The 20,672-nt window shown below is 34.3% G+C and overlaps 1 protein-coding gene and 1 long non-coding RNA gene across 2 annotated transcripts in view; one reads left to right on the forward strand and one right to left on the reverse strand.

Moving 5' to 3' along the window:
- LOC125059499 (agrin) overlaps positions 1 to 16,499 on the forward strand; it is a 45,158-nt gene extending 28,659 nt beyond the window's left edge. Inside the window, exons 3-11 of the mRNA XM_047663933.1 lie at positions 686 to 833; positions 1,597 to 1,758; positions 3,174 to 3,317; positions 4,320 to 4,484; positions 4,980 to 5,141; positions 7,498 to 7,623; positions 8,093 to 8,269; positions 14,142 to 14,300; positions 15,279 to 16,499. Of these exons, the coding sequence (XP_047519889.1) occupies positions 686 to 833; positions 1,597 to 1,758; positions 3,174 to 3,317; positions 4,320 to 4,484; positions 4,980 to 5,141; positions 7,498 to 7,623; positions 8,093 to 8,269; positions 14,142 to 14,300; positions 15,279 to 15,357 (1,322 nt within the window). The 3' untranslated portion in view covers positions 15,358 to 16,499. The remainder of the gene's footprint in view (positions 1 to 685; positions 834 to 1,596; positions 1,759 to 3,173; positions 3,318 to 4,319; positions 4,485 to 4,979; positions 5,142 to 7,497; positions 7,624 to 8,092; positions 8,270 to 14,141; positions 14,301 to 15,278) is intronic.
- Positions 16,500 to 17,188: 689 nt separating this feature from the next.
- Positions 17,189 to 20,260, reverse strand: LOC125059927. Its single transcript, XR_007118748.1, has 3 exons — positions 20,167 to 20,260; positions 19,520 to 19,588; positions 17,189 to 17,366 (listed from the first exon to the last, which is right to left on the reverse strand). It is a non-coding gene; the product is annotated as an uncharacterized LOC125059927 (long non-coding RNA).
- Between the last annotated feature and the right edge of the window lie 412 nt (positions 20,261 to 20,672).

Genomic DNA, 20,672 nt, shown 5'->3' on the forward strand with positions numbered 1-20,672 from the left:
GCGGTATCACTTTACATCAGGTGAGCCTCCTGCCCGTTTGCCCCCCGTTCTAAAAAAAAAAAAAAAAAAAAAAAAAAAAAAAATAAGGGCAACGGTCGGCCTTATTGCTTTCAAACGGTTCTCTAACGCTTCTCTAAGAAAAAAATTAATAGACATAAATAATGGAATAAAACATGATATGTAGACAGTGAAAAATGAAACATGAATCACGATAATTTCAGTTAGATCAGTTAGTACGGAACGTAAGGTACAGTAGAGATTTAAAGGAAGATAGAGAAGGAACTATGTGGATATGGGAAAGGAAGTGAATTCTATATAGCCTCGCTGCAGAGACGTTTGCCACTTATGTACCTATACTAATATTTATTAATAGTTTTAATTATTATCATTGTTTTGATTATTAGAAATTTCTATTACGTTGTTAGCCCATCGCTTGTTCGGTCTTTCCACATTTGATCTTGCTTACAAAAATGCTACTATTATCAATATTTCAACAAATTACAAGTCCATGTTTTTAATAATATTGTACAGACAGAAAATTCATTTATTTTTTAGTTTTATGGTTTTCGTGTAAAAACATTTTATTCTATTTACGCTCGTTACACGGAAATACTTCCAAAACTTTGTATATCTTTATTGCTGAAGAAATGATTTAATTGCTTTATATTTAAACAATTAATTCCAGGAGTAAGACTAGCTCCAGATCAAGGCTCCTGTTCGAGAGCCCAAGGGTCTAAATGCGAGCACCGCTGCACTTCAGAAAGAGATCCTGTGTGTGGAACTAATGGTCGCACGTACCTGAACAGATGTATGCTGCAAGTAGAAATTTGCAGGTATTTATTTCTCACCACTAGATGGCGTTTAAACAAAGAAAATAGGCAATTGTTCGTTACCCATACAAAACCCTATTTTTTATACGGAAACATTACATAAATGTACCCCTCCAATTGGTGTATATATGATCAACTATCTGGTTGTATATCTTAATATATTTTCTTTATTCTTGCCTATAAATAAATTATTAAGGAAACGGAACACAATTATTTATATTGTTTTTTAGTTCTTTCGCCAATACTGTATGTAACTGTAAATAATTTATTTGTAATGCAAGAATATATTATATATGTTTATGATATAAAGAAGAGAGATTTGTATGTTTGTAGTAAAATCAAAAGCATTTGGACTGATTTAAACATATTTTTACCTCAAAAAAGCTGCATTAAAAAGCTAAAACCTTCTTTTAGTATTCTGTTACTATTTCATGATCATTTGTCAATGTAATAGGCTAGTAGGTGATTAGCCTCCTGTGCCTGACACACGCCGTCGACTTTGATTTTCTTACAAAAAATTTATAAATTAATTAATTATGTATTATTATTTGAGAGCTATGCTTACTTTTGCTGCAAGAGGGGGGAGGGGGGATAAATTGCCGTAAATATTATGAATACTTGAACGGCCCCCATCGAGCGAGTATTAAAGGTGCACATAGTAAACTATTGCTGCACCGGAGTTTGAACCTACGACCTTGGGAATGAGAGTCCCACACTAACTCTTAGTGGAATGCTCAATAATCTAGACATAATCTGTATCTTTCAGAGTTGGCATCGGTCTCTCTCACTTGGGTGCATGCAACAATATAAGTGCACACCGTGAAAACTGCCCCGTCGATTGTTCCCAAGCCCCACTCGATGGTCCCATTTGTGGATCAGATGGGAACGTCTACAAGAATACCTGTCAGATGAAGCTGTTCACTTGTGGGTAAGTTGGTTGCCGTCATACTTAGGGTAGGAGATGAGAGACGCTTAGTGAGTTATGAGTCAAAACTAAGGGTACGAGATGAGAGACGCTAAGTGAGTTATGAGTCAAAACTTAGGGTAGGAGATGAGAGACGCTAAGTGAGTTATGAGTCAAAACTTAGGGTAGGAGATGAGAGACGCTAAGTGAGTTATGAGTCAAAACTTAGGGTAGGAGATGAGAGACGCTAAGTGAGTTATGAGTCAAAACTTAGGGTAGGAGATGAGAGACGCTAAGTGAGTTATGAGTCAAAACTTAGGGTAGGAGTTGAGAAACGCTAAGTGAGTTATGAGTCAAAACTTAGGATAGGAGATGAGAGACGCTAAGTGAGTTATGAGTCAAAACTTAGGGTAGGAGATGAGAGACGCTTAGTGAGTTATGAGTCACAAATGTTTAGGATTTTGGTAAGACCATCATGGTATATTTGTTTCGATCGATATCCTATCTGCATCCCAATAACCAAACCCTACGAAGACAATCCATTTTTGGCGACGGATAAAATGTTTACACTCATATGCGATAATCAACGTAAACCAAATAAAGTAAATAAAACCGTACAAATAACATTAAAATATACACGTGTATGTTTAAAATTTAACAAACAGTTTTTTTATCATTTAAAAAACTGGTGTAAGTTAAAATCTGTTAAAATAATTAGCTGTTGAAATCGAGCTTTCGACATAGACAGATGGCTATTACAATCCGTCGATCGGTTATTGGCACACTTGTTACAACATTTGGATTAAGATTGTCATTTCTGGCATTGAGAGTGTCCATGGGCGGTGGTATCACTTACCATCTGGTGAGCCTAACGCCCGTTTGCCCCCTGTTCTATAAAAAAAAAGAAAAAAAATATTACTATCTCAGATGGTGGATTATGGATTGAGATAGGTTATTGGGTTCGGGTCATAGCCAGAAGGACGCAAGTGCGTTGTGTTTTAAGAATTGGTAGATACGCTCTTGAAGGACCCTAAGTCAAAACTTTCTTTCTGATCCATGGATCGGTTATTGAAAAGTAGTTTATCGTCGATGTACTATGATAACCTCGTATGTCCAGAGAACCAAACAAAAATGTTTCATTTCGTCAATGTTCGTTAAAATATTATTATGTGCATAGTTTTGGAAGGTTAAAAGGACTTATTTAGTCCTTAATGATTATACCAGTTAAATGATACAAGAATTTAAGAATAAAAAATAAATGGGTTTTTCACTTACGAGGTCATCATTCTACACTGATAAGAAATGGATTGTAATATCAATCTCTAGTTGTAAAAATTGGATTGGGATTGAATATAGATGAGCCGTTTCAAATGGTTCGGAAATACTCCACAAGTTATTTGTACAACTACTACAACTTAAGGAAAACTGATTATCTACAGACAAGGTGTAGTCCGGACTAATAAGAAGCATTGTCAAACGACGCGCCATTGCCGTGAGTCCTGTTGGCGAGTTGCCAGACCCACCTGCGGGTCGGACGGCGTATTGTATGCCAACGCGTGCAGAATGAAGGCGACGAACTGTGGGTGAGTAAATTCAGGCTCAAAATACTTTCGAAAATCCTTCCACGTAATCATTACGTTATACGAACGTCAACGCTTCATTGCATATAAGATTTATTACTAACAAAAACACAACCACACAAAATAACAATAATAAAAAAAATATCGTTTTAAGTGTGTTTTGTGGTTGTAATTGGCCCTGGTTCAGCATTATGCTAAAGAGCAGAATGTTCCACAGCGCTGGTCATTCTACCAGAGACCACAGCAGCTAGTTTTACCAACTTTATTAGTAATAAAATCTCCCAATCGATGAATTCTGAGTTCAAACTAGAGATTAAAACTCACAAAACCCAATTACGCTAGCCAATTGGATTTCGAATCTACCGAGGCCTTCCGACGTATCTTGGCATGGCTCTGAGATTCCAAACTAACACAGACACAGCGCACATATTCACGCATACTTATATGACTTGTTACGTTATACTGGAATCTCGATAACTCGAATGTAAAAATGCAAAAAAAATCGACTTAACAAGATTTTCGAGATACGTATAATCATATGTATTAACTGTTTGAGTTAAGTTAAGGTAAATTAGGTTGTTACGTTTGTAATTAAATTAAATGATATAAAAAAAGGTAAAAATATTATCGACGTACGCTCTTTTCTTGAAGGACCCTAAGTCAAAATGGTTCGGAAATACTTCAGTCTGGTGGTTCTACATATAGAGCGCGGCAAAACCTGCCTTACAAACGCTCAGTTGTGGAACGACGGACGTCGAGGATGAATCGTGAATTTCGTATTCAGCCTCGACGTCCAATGATGAAACTCAGCTGCAGGTTAATAATACGAACAACTCTTAGTTGAAAATGAACAGAGACCCCACATCTCTTGCATCTTCCATACAAAAACATTGGAATATTGCTCTCCCTATTGGAGTACGGGCGCTGATCTCTGTATTCCAATGCTTTGTAGATCTAGAACATTCTAGTTTCACCATTACAATCTACTCACTTTACGATTTTCAGTAAGCACGTGTTCGAAGTACCCATGGCGTTCTGTGTGTCCCAAGAGCGGACCTCTGGCGGCGAATACTGTCCCACCGACTGCTCCGATCAGAAAGAGAAGCTGGTGTGTGGCTCCGACGAGAGTATCTACAGGAATGAGTGTGAGATGAAGATGCTTAATTGTGGGTATGTACCCTTTGATAAGTCATGTAAAGTCATTTCATTGTTCACGTATTATCACGGTGCTCCTGATCCGTAGAACATTTTAGGTGTGGGCCTCAGATTTTTGTATTCATGATCATTTGTTTAATAGACAAGTAGGTGATCAGCCTCCTGTGCCTGACTCATGTCGACTTTATGGGTCAGTTTCCTCACGAAGTTTTCCTTTAAATGCGCTCATATTATATATATATATATATATATACATATATATATATATACAGCCGGGGATCGAACCTACGACCTCAGGGATGAGAGTCGCACGCTGAAGCCACTAGACCAACACTGGTCTTATCTTACTGTTATTTTAGTAATTTTCAGAGCACTTAGGTCTTGGTTTGATTTATAAAATCAGTACTTTAATTTAAGAAAATCGTAAGTCTTCCAATATTTAGGCTATTTATTATTATTTATAAATAATTGGTTTATATTATAGTATTATAAAATTGATTTCCATTCTAGCGTGAACAGCAGAAAAATAATAAAGAAGGTAGACATGGAGAAATGCAAGTCGAAGATGAGCAAGTGTCTCAAAGTGAAGTGCCCGACCGAAGGTGACCCTGTTTGCGGAACTGATGCGAACGTGTACTACAACCCTTGTCAACTGAAAGTCGCTACTTGCCTGTGAGTTGCTTTAATTTGTCATTTATTAGAGACCTGGAAAGCTGGAACGCTGGAGCTCCAAACTGGACCAAAAAATTGGAATGCTTTCTCAGAAACTTTGAAAGTTTTCTGGTCCTCTAAAAGAGAGATTTAACTAAATTCATATATATTATATGTATTATTTTCAGCCCTTCTTGAGATATTCATTCGTATATATAACAAGTAGACTCTTAACATCTAAACGAGAGGCTACTTGCTATATATATAATAAATCTCTCTTACTAACTACTATATATACAATAAATCTAATATATAAAATTCTCGTGTCACAATGTTCGTTCGCATACTCCTCCAAAATGGCTCGACCAATTCTTATGAAATGTTTTATGCATATTCAGTACGTCTAAGAATCTATCTTTCAAACCTCTAAGTGATAAGGGGTGTCCACCCCAAAAAAATTTTTTTCTTGTTTAGAGATTTTTTTTGTTTTTATTCACATACAAAAACACATACAACCCCTAATTTTCAACCCTCTACGATCAACCCTTATTTTTTATTATGACTTGAACTCTGAGGTTTATATTGGTAGGGGAGCCCACGATGCTAAATGGGGATTTACTCGAGCGTCGTAGAGACCTATTGGGATGCAAAGCTTAGATAAAAAGAAGAAAAAAATGTTATATGATAAATTACTTTTCATCGGTGGGGGAAGCGGCTATAGATAGTTAAATATGTAAAAAAAAACTGTTGCATGGACATCCTCGAGCGCGTCAGATATTGATAGCATCTATGCCCTACGTATTTTTAATAATGTACGTATGTTAATCTGATCATTTGCATGATGCGGGTGGTTGTATTTAAGGGTTGAAAATTAAAAAAAAAAAAAATTTATCGAGCGCGTCAGATTTTCTAAGGGAGTGTTAAGTGCACCAAAAAAAAGCTCTCATTCACTAATCTGACGATTTCGATGGGACGCAAACCTACAGCCATTTTCTTAATTTGCAAAAAAAAATCGCAATTTTGAAATACTCAAGCGCGTCAGATTAAGATATATATGTGGTTCATCTTTATGTTCTAAACGTACTGTCTCATAATCTGACGATTATCTAGAGGGATTCGCCTGATCTGACAAAAAAAAAATAGAAAAACGGTTCACCTAAAGGGCCATCCCTGCAACTTCCCGCTACTTCCATTCCTGGGCGCTCAAAATTGATATTTTGAGCTCGCTGAGTTCAAAGAAATAACATTTCTATGCATTTGAGCTCTCCCAGCTCGAAAGTCTGATAGAAGTTTCATAGAACACTATTTTTGGAATTATCAAACCGCAATAACTTTTGAATGGATCAAGCAATTTTCACGCGGTTGGCGGCATTCGACGCAGTTTTATCATCCTCATAAGTAATTTTAATTGATCGAACCACAAATTTCGGAGTAATCCCGAAAAAACACTTTTTCGGGTTTCTTTCGTGTACGATATCTCTCGAACGAATCAACCGCTTTTGACCAGCTTGGTGGCGATCGACGTGGTTTTTCAAGCTCAAAGGCGGATTAGTTTTTGAAGTTGATCGATAAAGAAACCACTTTAAAAAAAAATATTTCTTATTTTTTTAAGATTTTTCAAAATTTCTCAAAATCTATCGGTCCGAATCGGTTCAAATTCACAGGAAATGTAATTTTGAGGGAAATATTTAGAACGCCGTTTAGTAGATTCCGATCGGTTTAAGGAAATGTAGGCATCACGCAGCTGCACGCATTTAACTTTATCGACGAATTTTTGTTATTTCGGCTTGCGGAAATCGTCAGATTATATATTTTTCATTATTCTTGAATTATTTCCTTCAAAATAAAAAAAAAATTAGCTACGCTCGAGAATGTCGAGATGACGTTTTTTTTTTACAACTTTGTTGCCCTTCCCTTTTTTTCCGTCACTCTCAAATTGTCAGATTAGTGGAATATACACTTTTTAGGATGTAATTAACTCACCCTACCTTAATCTGACGCGCTCGGGAATTTCTGATGGTCAATTTTTTTTTACTAAACTGATCCTGTCTCCTTCACGTGCGGCCTTATATATGGGCCTCATATTTTGTGGAGGTACTTAACCGGGTACAAGGTATCCCCCTATATATTAATCTGCCGCGCTTTAGTAAATCCCGAAATCCCCTCTTGGGCTCCCCTACCATATAGAGAAAAATTCACACAACAACCTAAAAAGTTTTTATTCTGGAAAACCGAACAGTCTCTGGGGTAGCATAGCAAAATGTTCCATGTTGGTATGTACTAAAAAGGTGGGCTAAGTAAAATCACTTTAAGGAGAAACGAAGTTCGCGGGGGCAGCTAGTATACTATAACATATTAATAACTATGATACTTTCAGGAAAGGAGTCCAGTTAGCACACTTCGGTAACTGCACTCTGCTGCCGCGGCTTGAGACCGATTGCCCAGAAAATTGTGACAACGTTGTCGAACAACCTGTTTGTGGATCAGATGGAAATGTTTACAAGTAAGTTCCATGGCTCTGTAATAATAAATATTAATTAAAAATGCCACTATATACAGTATACTAGAACGTTAACGTCACTTTTTGAAGTTATACTTCTTTAGGCGCGTTATGAAAAATTGATAAGAGTGACATTTTACGATTGCGCGCGCACCGTGACACAAAATTAACAGAATGAAGTTGCCCACGGAAGATGCTACGGCATTGGACATAATTTAAAAAAAACATTCTAATAATAATAGAATTTATGTTACATGTAAGAGAATTAATAAATTATTATTTATTAAATTTTTCAAATGTAAACTGATCTTTATTGACTATTATGACTCCTTTTCCAGTCTTTGATTATTTAATTGTAATTAATTATTTGCATGCAATCAAAAACTATTTTTAATAATGCCAAAGAAGTATAACTTCTTACACGCGTACATAAGTACACGCACCATTTTTTTTTAAATACTTCGTGTCCCAGGTCACAATGTGAACTCCGCCGTCTCACGTGTGGGCAGCACGTGGTCGCCGTTTCGGCGTCTCATTGCCGCACCACAGCACTTTGCCACGAAGACTGCCCAGATACACCCTCCTTCGTCTGCGGATCCGACAACCGGTTCTACAAGAACGAGTGTATTATGAAGAAGGAGAATTGTGGGTAAGGGAACATTTCTCTTCTTTTATAACCAAGCTGAGTCTCGCTTGTTAGAACTTGGATCTAAGTTACCTTTTTCGTTGCCAAGTGATTTTTACCGATGGTAACACATACGGTTTCATCTTTAGATGCCTTATAACACCGACAAAGTCTGGCTTTACATAGTTATATGTATATAAGACAATAGTCTGTATTTCAATAGCAAGCAAGAGGCTAAATAAAACTTCTATTTGTTTCTCTGTAAATAAAGAATGCAATTTTATTTATCGAGTGGGTTACACACATACAATCCTTACAAGACTAACACAATCTTACCTGTAAATAAAGAAACGACAATAAAAGTTCATTGTTATCACCTCTCGATGTTAAGCTATAACTAAGTATTAAAATAATTTACAAATAAAATTAAAATGCAATTCAACAAACTCAGCATATTTGCTCTTTACATTTTTGACAATGTCAGCTAGCTTGACGTGACACGACGCGGCTCACTCACGAACTAGCAGTGCGCGCGAATATTCAAATTAAAGAGATCATTCTCTTTACATCTCCCTCCTCCAGGATGAGAATTGCTCCAGTAATTCTCATGGTATCCGTACATATTATTCAGCGTTATCAATCATTTATTCCACCGTCCATTCGAATAAGTTTTGTTATATGGTATAAGCTTGTATTAGTTTTTGTTCTGCCTGTGTTTATTTTGTATATTGTATTCGATATTTTGTCTGTTATTTCAAATGGGCCGATTCTTAAATTGTCCATTTTCTTCCTATTTAATTTGTTTCCGTTTTCAACATATACCAGTTCTCCTATGTTGAATTCCCATTGTGTTCTGCATTTATCAAATAATTTCTTATTATATGCATGTGATCTAATTGATCTTTCAAGTGCTTGTTGTCTATTTTGAACCCATGTTTCTGTATCTAATGGTTGTCGTAGTTCTTGTGGCAAAATACTGGTGACTTTTCCTTCTAATAGATATACTGGTGCAAAGCCTGTCACTGTGTGCTCGGTTTCATTATACTTATCTATACATTCTCTTGCAATTGACGTCCAGGATTTCTTTTCATTCTTCTGATTTATTTTGCACCTCATTTTGTTAACCAGTGTTTGGTTCAATCTTTCGTTGAGTCCGTTTGAAAATGGTGTATCTACCGCAGTAAATATTAGTTTTACATCATTATCTGTCAAAAATTCTTTGAATTCTTTTGAATTTAATCCTGGATACTGATCTGCTAGTAATATCTCAATGTTTTCCGTCTCCAGAACTTTTTTTACTAACTTGATGAAATCTGAAGCATTTTGCGTTTTTGATGTCAGAATGAACGCAAATCTTGTAAAATGATCAACTAACAAATGTAGGTATTTCTTTGTTGATCTTTGTCCTCCAAAACCACCAATGGTATCTATCGACATTATCTGAAATGGTTTTTCGGCTGGTCCCAGATGTGACATTAATCCGTATTTATCCTGGCCTCTCGATTTATTTTTTATACAGGTTTCACAATTTTTGCATATTCTTTTAATGTTTCTCGTTAAATTCTTTGCTGTATAATAAGGACTGATTTTATTTATCATTTGGTTGATCCCTAAATGACACCATTCGGTGTGTGTTTCCTTTATTAATTTCACACTCGCTTCTTCAGATAATATAACTTTTTCTCTGTTTCGATCTTTTTTGTATAGTATCCCATTTCTTTCGATTATTTTGGTTTTCTTTTCCTTTATTTTCTCGTTTTTCTGCTGATCTGCCTTAATATCATCTATTGTTATCAGATTCACCATTTTTAAAATTTCTTCATCATTATCATTATCTTCCAATACTGGGTTTCTACTGAGACTGTCTGCTTCCGTATTATTCTTCCCCGGAATATATTTGATGTTGAAGTCATATTGTGACAAATAAAAAGTTAATTCACCAAGTTCATCGTCTGTTCTAGCCTTTATGTTGAGGTTTTCTAGTGGTTTGTGATCCGAAAAAACGGTGAACTTTCTTCCAATCAACCAATATTGCCAGTATTTGATAGCTTCTTTTATTGCCAAGCATTCAAGGTATATTGCCTTCTTTCTTTTTTGTGAATCATTGAGTTTTTTTGAAAAATAACCAACTGGTTTTTCTTTACCATTTTTTTGAATCTGTTTTAATATTGCACCTATACCATTCAACGAGGCATCTGTGTAAATTGTAATAGGCAGGTCTTTATCAAATATTTCGAGTACCGGTTGTGAGCATAATATATTTTTTATATTAGAAAAAGTTTCTTCACATTCTTCTGACCATATAAACTGGGCATCTTTCCTCAATAATTTATGTAGTGGATCCAATAATATCGAACTATTTGGTATGTATTCGTGGTAAAAGTTAATCTTTCCCAGAAACTGTCTAATATTCTTTCGGGTTTTGGGTGTTGGGAAATTTCTTATTGAAATAATGTTATCTTTGAGCGGTTTTACCGTATTATTTCCTATTATATGTCCTAGGTATTTCACTGATGTTGCTGCAAATGTGCATTTTTTAAATTTTAATCTGAATCCTTCTTTTATTATTGCTTTGAGTACTTTTTCTATGTGATCTATATGTTCTTCAAACGATTGTGAAAATATTAAGATATCATCAATGTAATTTTCTGTGAAGTCTTTCAAGTTATTATTTCTTAATATATTTGATAAAATTCTCTGGAAAATGGCAGGTGATGTTTTCAATCCAAATGGTAGGCAAGTCCATTGATAATGTCCATCCTGTGTGACAAATCCTGTCTTTTGTCTGTCCTCAATACGTAGTGGTATAGACCAAAACGCGGAATTTATGTCCAGTGTGGTAAAATATTTACAATTTCTTGCTTTAACAATCAAGTCGCTTATCAATGGAAATGGTTGTGCTTGTGGTATGACTATCTTGTTTAGTTCACGAAAATCAATACAGAGTCTCGATTTTGTATTTTCGTCTCTTTTAAATGCCAAGGTAACTGGTGCTGCGAATGGGCTGTATGATTCCTCAATTAAGTTATTTTTTAGTAAATTACCCACCTGTTTTTCTATTTCTATTTTGTCTTCTAATGTGCAACGATATGGTCTTTTGCTACAGTACTTGTCCACCATTAAGTCTATCCGGGCTTCATAATCTGTTACTGTACCTACATCATATTTGTCTTTGGCAAATATAGTATTATAATTCTCTATTAAATTGTGTATTCGGGACTTTTTGATATTGTCCAAGTGATGTAGATTTGTTATGAAGTCATTTTTATTCACATGCTCATTAAAATTGACTTTAATTTCCTCTATCTCTTCAAATGCATTCATAGTATTTATCTCCCTCTTTGTCTTTTGTAAAATTTTTAAATCTTCATTTTGAGCTAATTTAAATTTTTTTATCATATCTAGTCCTATAATGAAATCTTCAAAATCCAGTTTGTCTACAATAAAAACATCAACATATTCTTCTATATCAAAAATCTTTACTTTTATTCTTATTAAACCTTTTGTGTATGTCACACCATTGACAGTTCTTAATAATATTCTATTTGTATCCACAGAATCATTCTGTGTTCTAACTAACCTTTTGTTTATCAGAGACACTTGTGAGCCTGAATCATATATTCCATTTATTTGTATTTTGTCTTCTAATAACATATTTATTTTTATCAATGGTGTGATTACTCGTTTTTTGTCTCTTCGCTTAGATTTACTTCTATAACCGAATTACTTCCAATCCTTTTGTTATCTGCCCCTTCTTTTTTAAACCAACAAGACTGTTCTGGGTGGTATCGATTACCCTTATTTAAATACTGACAGGTTTTGCATGGTTTTTTTCCTAAACTGTATTTCTTATTGTCATCTTTTTCTTCCTTTTTTATTTTGAAGTTTTTATTATTTACCAAACTTTCACATTTACTTATTTCATGAAGCAATCTTGTTGAGGTTTCACACTTTTCAGGATCAATTCTGTTTCTAATAAATTCAGGTAAGCCAGCTGCTATAAGTGTGACCAGACTTTTCCCGCCAATATTTTCATCCATATCTAATAATAACTTTTCTTTTCTAATGGCGTATTCCATCGGTGATCCTTCTTTATATTTGTAAAATATGGCATACATTCCCGAACTCCATCCTTTATCGGCAAATGTGTCCAAAAATTTATTTTTCCACTCGGACCATCCAGCCTCGATTTTCAAAGTCTTCAATGTTGCCGAGTGCCAATCTGCACATGTTTTGTCCAAAAATAATCTTAATATTTCTATCTTTGTTGTATCTTCCTCAATCTCAAATCGTTTACATTCATTCTCGAATATTTCTATCCATTGTTTCGCATTTGAGAATTTACATACAAATTTCTCAATCATGAATCTTTCTGATATATTTTTCAAATTTAGTAGACCCTTTTTCTTCTGTGTGGATTCTACAATATCTGTTTGTTTTTTTTCTTCTTTTAAATATAGGTCGTTAAACATTAAATTATTATCTTCATCAAAATAGGCTTGAATCATTTCTTCTGTACATGTCATCCATATTGTTCTTTCTTGACCTCTTTGATTTAAACTTTTTCTCACTCTTTTGTAGGTTTCTGTTTTTGTTAATGCTATGTGACGACTCGCGTATTTATCAATCTCAGACAGTGTATACTTTTTGTCATCTTCTGTTGTAATTGAGGTTATGGCAATTACACTCGTCTTATTGTCAGTTTGTGATGCTTCAAGCTTAAATGCAAACTGCAATTTTTGTGCCATTATAAACAAGTATTGTCGTTTTATAAGACAATAGTCTGTATTTCAATAGCAAGCAAGAGGCTAAATAAAACTTCTATTTGTTTCTCTGTAAATAAAGAATGCAATTTTATTTATCGAGTGGGTTACACACATACAATCCTTACAAGACTAACACAATCTTACCTGTAAATAAAGAAACGACAATAAAAGTTCATTGTTATCACCTCTCGATGTTAAGCTATAACTAAGTATTAAAATAATTTACAAATAAAATTAAAATGCAATTCAACAAACTCAGCATATTTGCTCTTTACATTTTTGACAATGTCAGCTAGCTTGACGTGACACGACGCGGCTCACTCACGAACTAGCAGTGCGCGCGAATATTCAAATTAAAGAGATCATTCTCTTTACATGTATCTTCAAATGAATCCAAGAACACATCCCATGTTGTCCGAAAAAAAACATTGAGCGTTGGGGGAGTGCTGCGGTATAATAGACTTCCACAGAATATAAAAAGTGCAGACAGCCTGGCAAAATTTAAATTTAGACTAAAAGACCATCTCTTGAGTGATCCCTATTCTCTACGTAAATGAAAGTCCACCCAAGTTCTACTTCGCTCATTCAGCCTTGAAGCTCTTCAATGATCCACGACGTGATAAATTGTATGTTTAGTATATAAGTTCTCATGTAAGTGGCTATTGTCTGTTATGAGAATAAATGTCTTTAATCCTAAAAAACAATCCCTTTCAATTTTCAGGCATTATTTTGAGGTTTAGAATCATAAATTTATTTTAGAATTAATTTTGAAAATAAATTTGATATAGAGCGAAACAACGAGCTAGTCCGTTTTCATACATTTGCACGATTTATTCAAATTTTAAAGTTGCTCATAAGTACGTGCGACGCAACAAACCAAAAACCATGAAAATCCAATCGTTCTGGAGTTAAGTGTTCCACCCAACTTATATATTGAGATGAGTACATCTCTTTTGTTTATCAAGTCTTGCGAAGTCAACTAAGTCAAGGGAGAGTTGTTTTTTTTAAATTTAGAGTTGGTAAATACAAAAAAAAAAAAAGTAAAACTTTCACACCGCCACACAACACATCTGAAGTAGGTATTAGTTAGTTAAAGGTAAATTTTATTGATATGATTTTGATATTTCCAGAAAACACGTGTATGTCGTGCCATTGAAGCGTTGTCTCTCTCGATTCAAATACGCGGGCTGTGCACGCGTCTGCCCACCGGAATACGACCCTGTATGTGGGACTGATAACAAGACTTACTCCAACAAATGCTTCTTGGAGATGGAGAACTGCCGATCAAGGTATGTTCTTTTGTACATCAAATGCCGTCAACGGTGCTATCACTATAGTCGTAGAATAGTGACGGATCTGACAAATAGTAAACTTTACAGGGTGGCCATTTCAAAATTAAATAATCATGTTAGTTTTTGTCAAAACTATTTTAATTCATATTCTGTTATGAAAATTGGCATACAAGCGAACAAAAGGGTTTGTTTTGAAACAAAATAAAAATAATAACATTACATTACAAATTTAACATGAACTAACTTAACATTGATTACATTTCTAGAAAAATCACATGTTCTATCAAATCCGTCATTTTGCCGACTGATTAATTTGAAATTTAAAACACATGGATTTTTTTTAAGAAGTTGTAATATTTAGGGTCTGTTTCACAATGTATGGATAAAGTACCAAATAGCTATGCAACACATAAATTATTTGGAAGATAAATTGTGCTATTTGACATTCATCGGACTCATAACTTATGATGGACTTTATGTGACGAATAGCGCTATCCGACAGTCGTGAAACGCAACAATAGTGTTTATCCTACCAATAAGTAATAAATAGCTAATTTGGAACTTATGTAGAACTTATCCGTACATTGTGAAACAGACCCTTAGTCAATGTAGTATCCAAATATTATAAAAAGTCGATTTGGGATTTTCTTCAAAACCGATATTGTTCTACGATCATGACGATAGGGTGATTATTTGGCTTGGTTGTGTACCAATGGTAGCAGTGTTGGCCTAGTGGCTTCGACGTGCGACTCTCATCTATAAGGTCGTAGGTTCGATCCCCGGCTGCACAAATAGAATTTTTATGACCGCATTTAACATTCGCTCGAGCGGTGAAGGAAAACATCGTTAGGAATTCTTAGGCTTGGATAGACCGGCCGTTAAAAAGTCGACATGAGGCCAGAAATTGACAAATGATCGTTAAACAGATACAGAAATCTGAGGGCCAGACCTAAAATTTATTTAATATCTTTTCAGGAGTTTCATGCAGCTAAAACATCTAGGAACGTGCACAGAGCCAATCGCCGAGGAGCCGAAAAACTATTTGTATCGATAATTCATAATCGCTTATGGTAACACCATTTTCAATTAGTGCCAATTCTTTTAGGAATGATTTTTATGCTATAGATTAGGTATTTGCATCTGGCAACTTTTTTTCATATTTAAAACTATTTTCGTGGAAAAAATTTAATTGAAATAACTCGACTGGGAATAAACTTTGGAATCAAACATTAAAAAATATAGACAGAATAAAACTTTCACATTTTCGGTATAGGTTAAAAAGCTTTAGAACAACTTTCGTATTTAATCCTATTTTCGTGGGAAAAATTTTGTGAAAACCTTCTGACTGGGAAAGTCTGGGTATCAAACATTCAAAAATATCCGTCAGAAGAAAGTTTCTCTCTTTTGGTATCAGTTAAAAAGCTTTAGAACACTTCTTAATAAAGTATAAACAAAAAAAAAGAAACAATTTCTAGGTTAGATTAAAAACGTTTAGCGTGAACTCCATCGTGTTTGTTATCGAAACGATAACGTTTCTGTTCGGATTGTGTTGTGATGCACTGTTAAGAACATATCTTGTGATTGTTACATGAACATTACAAATAAATATGACATGTCTCTCTATCTATATATTTGACATATAGAGAAATAGCATGCCAGTCACTTCATATTCATCGTCTTCCATTCGTCTTTATTATTAAGTACAAAATTATAATCTCTCTGTTATTCTCTACGTAAGTTCTAAGTAGTTAGCTTATTCAAGTATAGCATATTTCGTAGGTTTTTCTAAAAAACTTGAGGCCAAAAGCCCATTTCTAAAAGCTTTTTTGACACAATAAAAGCTTAAAGAAACTCAAGGTTTTTTTGGATTTGAATAAGCGCGCCGTTGGCATTTAGATTAAGATTTCTGACTGTTTATTTATTGTTCTTATTTATTACGTAATTTGTAAATACTTTTAGGATTAAATATATACCAGACAACATAACTGCTTGTTCGATCAATCGATTTGTCTGGTAATCCGTTATAAATAACGAATGGCATGGGTTTCAATTGATACCAAATACGGTTCGTTATTTATAACCAAATCTGCACAGTTGCATTTAATAAACGCATGTTTCTATGTATAACTTTAGCAAATTCTAATAGTTTTAGTCCGTGTACCGATGTTTTATAGACAAATAAAATGTTAAAATAAATGGCTTTTTTACTTTAACCTGAATGGTACAGGAATATTGATGTGATCCAGTCAGAAAATTACCTAACCCAGTAACAGGAAACGTTATCGTAAAGTGTGCGCACACGCACTAGCCTTTACTTGTAACATATTTATTGATTTATTTATTCAAGTTTCCCATATACATAATACATTATTTACGTTATATGCTACAGACTCTTTTATGCTATGGTATTAAAGTTCAAATTGACTTTAAGGTAATATTACGAATATTTTGTATGGGAATATAGAAAAGTGTTGTTTTTAGACATTTTCACTCAATTTTTTTTTAATTTTTCTCCGTAAGAACCATCGTCGTACTTCAAGGTATATTATTTTAAAAAAATCAGACAAATCGGTCAAGCCGTTTTCATGTTATGTCGTGACAACGGAAAACGGGTTTCATTTTTATATATATAGATGTATAACACTTTAGGTAAACATAAATTTTACAAAAAAAAATGAATACAAGATAAAATAAAATACCAGAAATATTTGTTAAGTAGAAAAAAAATACCAGCATAACTGCGGATTAGGTACGAGATAGGCACTTAACAACCCTTTTTTTTTAAATGGATCAGCCCACTTTCAAATATATCCAGCTCCAGATAAGTACTGTAAAATCCGTTATTAATTCAATTATAATTAATTATTTTATAATAAACCCATGAGCACAATTAGTTAATCACTTTAATTTTATTCAAAAACCATTTGTTTCTAATAAGAAGCTCTATTGGATATCCGTAAGGCCGGAAAGATGTTGACATCTCATCCACCAAGACTTTGAAGTTATTCGTGAATTCTTCCAGTGTTGCAATATTTAGTGCGTCATGCCAAATTAGAATTCCACCTAAAAACAATATTTATAATAGCAGTGCTAAACAAATTCCAATAATAAAGCCAATGGCTCTTCAACCAGCCTGGGCCTCAAATTTCTTTCTGTTTGTGATATGATCATAGGCAAGTAGGTGATCAGCCCTCTGTGCCACACGCCCCCGACTAAAGTCTAAACAAAGCATGTCGGTTTCCTTACGATGTTCACCGTACGAGTGAGTTTAATCTCACAGCTACACATCCACATATTATATAATGGTCCAAGATCCCAGGGCCGCCAGACGTCACGTATTTTCTGACGGATGAAATGTGGACGATTGGGTAGTGTTAGTATGTACTATGATCGTATGCCTACCTGCTAGCTTGGTCAAACGGCCAATTTCCAGGTATCAGGTAATCAAGGTACACAAAAACATTACTTACTTCACGTAAATTCTCATGGCTGATTTTTATATATGTTCATCCGACAACTATTTTAAAAGCTTTGACAAGAAGACAGACCGATCCAAGGGGCCAATCATCCCCTAAACTAAATTTTAATATCTCTATGAGTGGGAGAGCATTATCTACGCGCATGAGACTGAGTGAGACCGACTGCGCTGTTAAAGCCATGAAAATTACTTGAACAGATATTTTATAATTTTTTGAATTTTTGTTGACAAGTAAATTATAGCAACAAAAATAAGAAAAAAATTGACACATAATAAATAATACTAAAGTTAGCCGAAATTTTTTTTTTTTTCAATTTATTAATTAGAACTAAAAAATATTTTTTAAAAATACCACTTATATTTAAATAGCAGCAATTTTTTTCTTGTCAAAGCTTTTAAAATAGTTGTCGGATGAACATATTATATAAAAATGGAGCGTCAGAATTTACGTGAAGTTGACTAATTATTTTGAGACCCTTAAAGCGTCTGTTAAGCAATATGGCCGACGGAAAGTGTCTGGGAGTATTGACAATTTATTTTTAACTATACACTCGAAAACATATATAAAAATCAGCCATGAGAATTTACGTGAAGTAAGTAATGTTTTTGTGTACCTTGATTACCTGATACCTGGAAATTGGCCGTTTGACCAAGCTAGCAGGTAGGCATACGATCATAGTACATACTAACACTACCCAATCGTCCACATTTCATCCGTCAGAAAATACGTGACGTCTGGCGGCCCTGGGATCTTGCTCTATAAGGAAACATTTAGACAATAATAATCCAAAACAGATTACATTGATAAACAAAATATAAGAAACAGAAAATATAAGTTAAATGCGCACATATTTTTATTTGACGACTCATTGGTCTAGTGGTTAGTACCCCTCACTGCGAATCCATGGGTCCCGGGTTCGATCCCCGGCTGAGACCAACATCGATGTGATGAGCATTTGGTGTTGAGCTTAGGTCTTGAGTGTTTAAATATGTATTTATATGTCTCTCTATCTATAATATGTATGTATATCCGTTGCCTAGTACCCATAACACAAGCTTCACCAGCTTAGCATGGGGCTAGGTAAATCGGTGTGAATTGTCTTTAAAAAAAAAAAAGAATATAAAAAGTCCATTGGTGCACAGCCGGGGATCGAACCGTCGATTAAGCAAACACTGCTCGTGTTAAACCAATAATGAAGAATTTGTAGAATTTGATACCGCCTCTACAATAATTGCAAGACGACGCCGACAAATGTCAGTTTAACTTATTCTAATCATAGATGGCGCTCAAATAAATTTGTTATAAAATATATTATTATATTATAACGATATTAATAATTTTGTTATTATTTAATAATAGGTAACGTCTTAATTACGTAGTAATTCTTAATAATATCATACGATATTTGTTATGTTATGACAAAAATCCTTTTTTGGTTAAAAACGCCATCTATGCATACCATTACGTAACTTGATATATTGGCGTTGTTTCAAACTATTGCCGACCAAAACAAGATGGGCGAATTTTGCTATTAAGTTGATTTCATTATTAAGAGTTACAGAGAAGGCACTGTACTGTGAATGCGTTGCTGGCCTTCTAAGAATTGGTACACTCAATGAATCTCAGCTGGAGGTATTAATTCGAACAACTCTGAACACTATGGTAAATGCGATAGAAGATTCAGAGAGACCAAACATCTCAACACAACGCCAAGGGAAACCACCAAATCAAACTCACCTACAATAGTTATGTATGCTAATAGCCACGTCGAAATCATACAGTTGTATCGTAGTTACCGGAGTGTACCTGATAATATAATATATAGAAAGTAAGTAGGTTGGTCTAATGGTGCGATGATCTGGAATACATCTCAAAAACCTCATGAAGCTGAACATTGTGAAGATGTAAAAAGCGAACAAGTTTGTTTGGAAAAATCAATTTTTTCTTTCATATAAAGCGCCGCCCATAGACAGCCAGAGGGCTGCCTCGACGTCCGCTGATGGAACTCGAATCGCTAAGCCATTGTAAAGTATTTTCTAGTAGAGTCTTTGTAGGTCCTTGATTATGTTTGTATGTATTTTCAAAAATTTCCCACTACACTACCTACTCGCTAATACAATTTCAGCAGTCATTACGACTTGCTCTGACTTCTTGTAAATTAATTGTATTTAACGTAGGGAGATCAGCCTATAAACTAGAAGATTGTAGAAGAGTATATATGCTTAATAATTTTTAAGAACAGTTTGGTGAATTGACCTATGCTTAGAAATTGTGATGACGACGGAAGGAGATAGCAAAAGATTAAAATTCGGGAAGAAGGATTTTACCACATAAATAGGAATTAAAAAGATATATTTGTGAGCTATTACAAGAGTTAATCTTACCTTTTACGTGTTAAGTAATTTAAACATACTTTTTACTGTTAATTTTCTTCAATCTTGATTAGCTAGAAAATGCGGAAATAACGTCAAATTCATGACATTTGATAAACTGTCAAGTTTGGCAATTAATTGCAACTATAGATTATTTTTTATTATATATTTATTTATTAACACTTCGTTGCATATATATAAATATAGTGCAATTGACATAATTAAATAAAAAGGAGAGGCGGTCTTATCGCTTTCGAGCGATCTCTTCCAGGCAACCACTGTGAGAAAGAAAAAATAAAGTATTAAATTACATAAGGTAGGCAAGAAGTGAAAAAATACAATACATATAGTCACTAAGAAGAAAAAAAATAAACGGGAACAAACTATACTAATAAATGATACATGAAAAATAAAAAGTGCACATGAATCACGATAATTTAAGATCAGTCTCACGTCAGTTAGTAGTTAGTACGAAAGTTAGGGTTACGACGTGGACAGGCAAAGTTTGTACAGAAGAA

Source organism: Pieris napi, chromosome 20 (assembly GCF_905475465.1).
Source record: "Pieris napi chromosome 20, ilPieNapi1.2, whole genome shotgun sequence".
NCBI lineage: Eukaryota > Metazoa > Arthropoda > Insecta > Lepidoptera > Pieridae > Pieris > Pieris napi.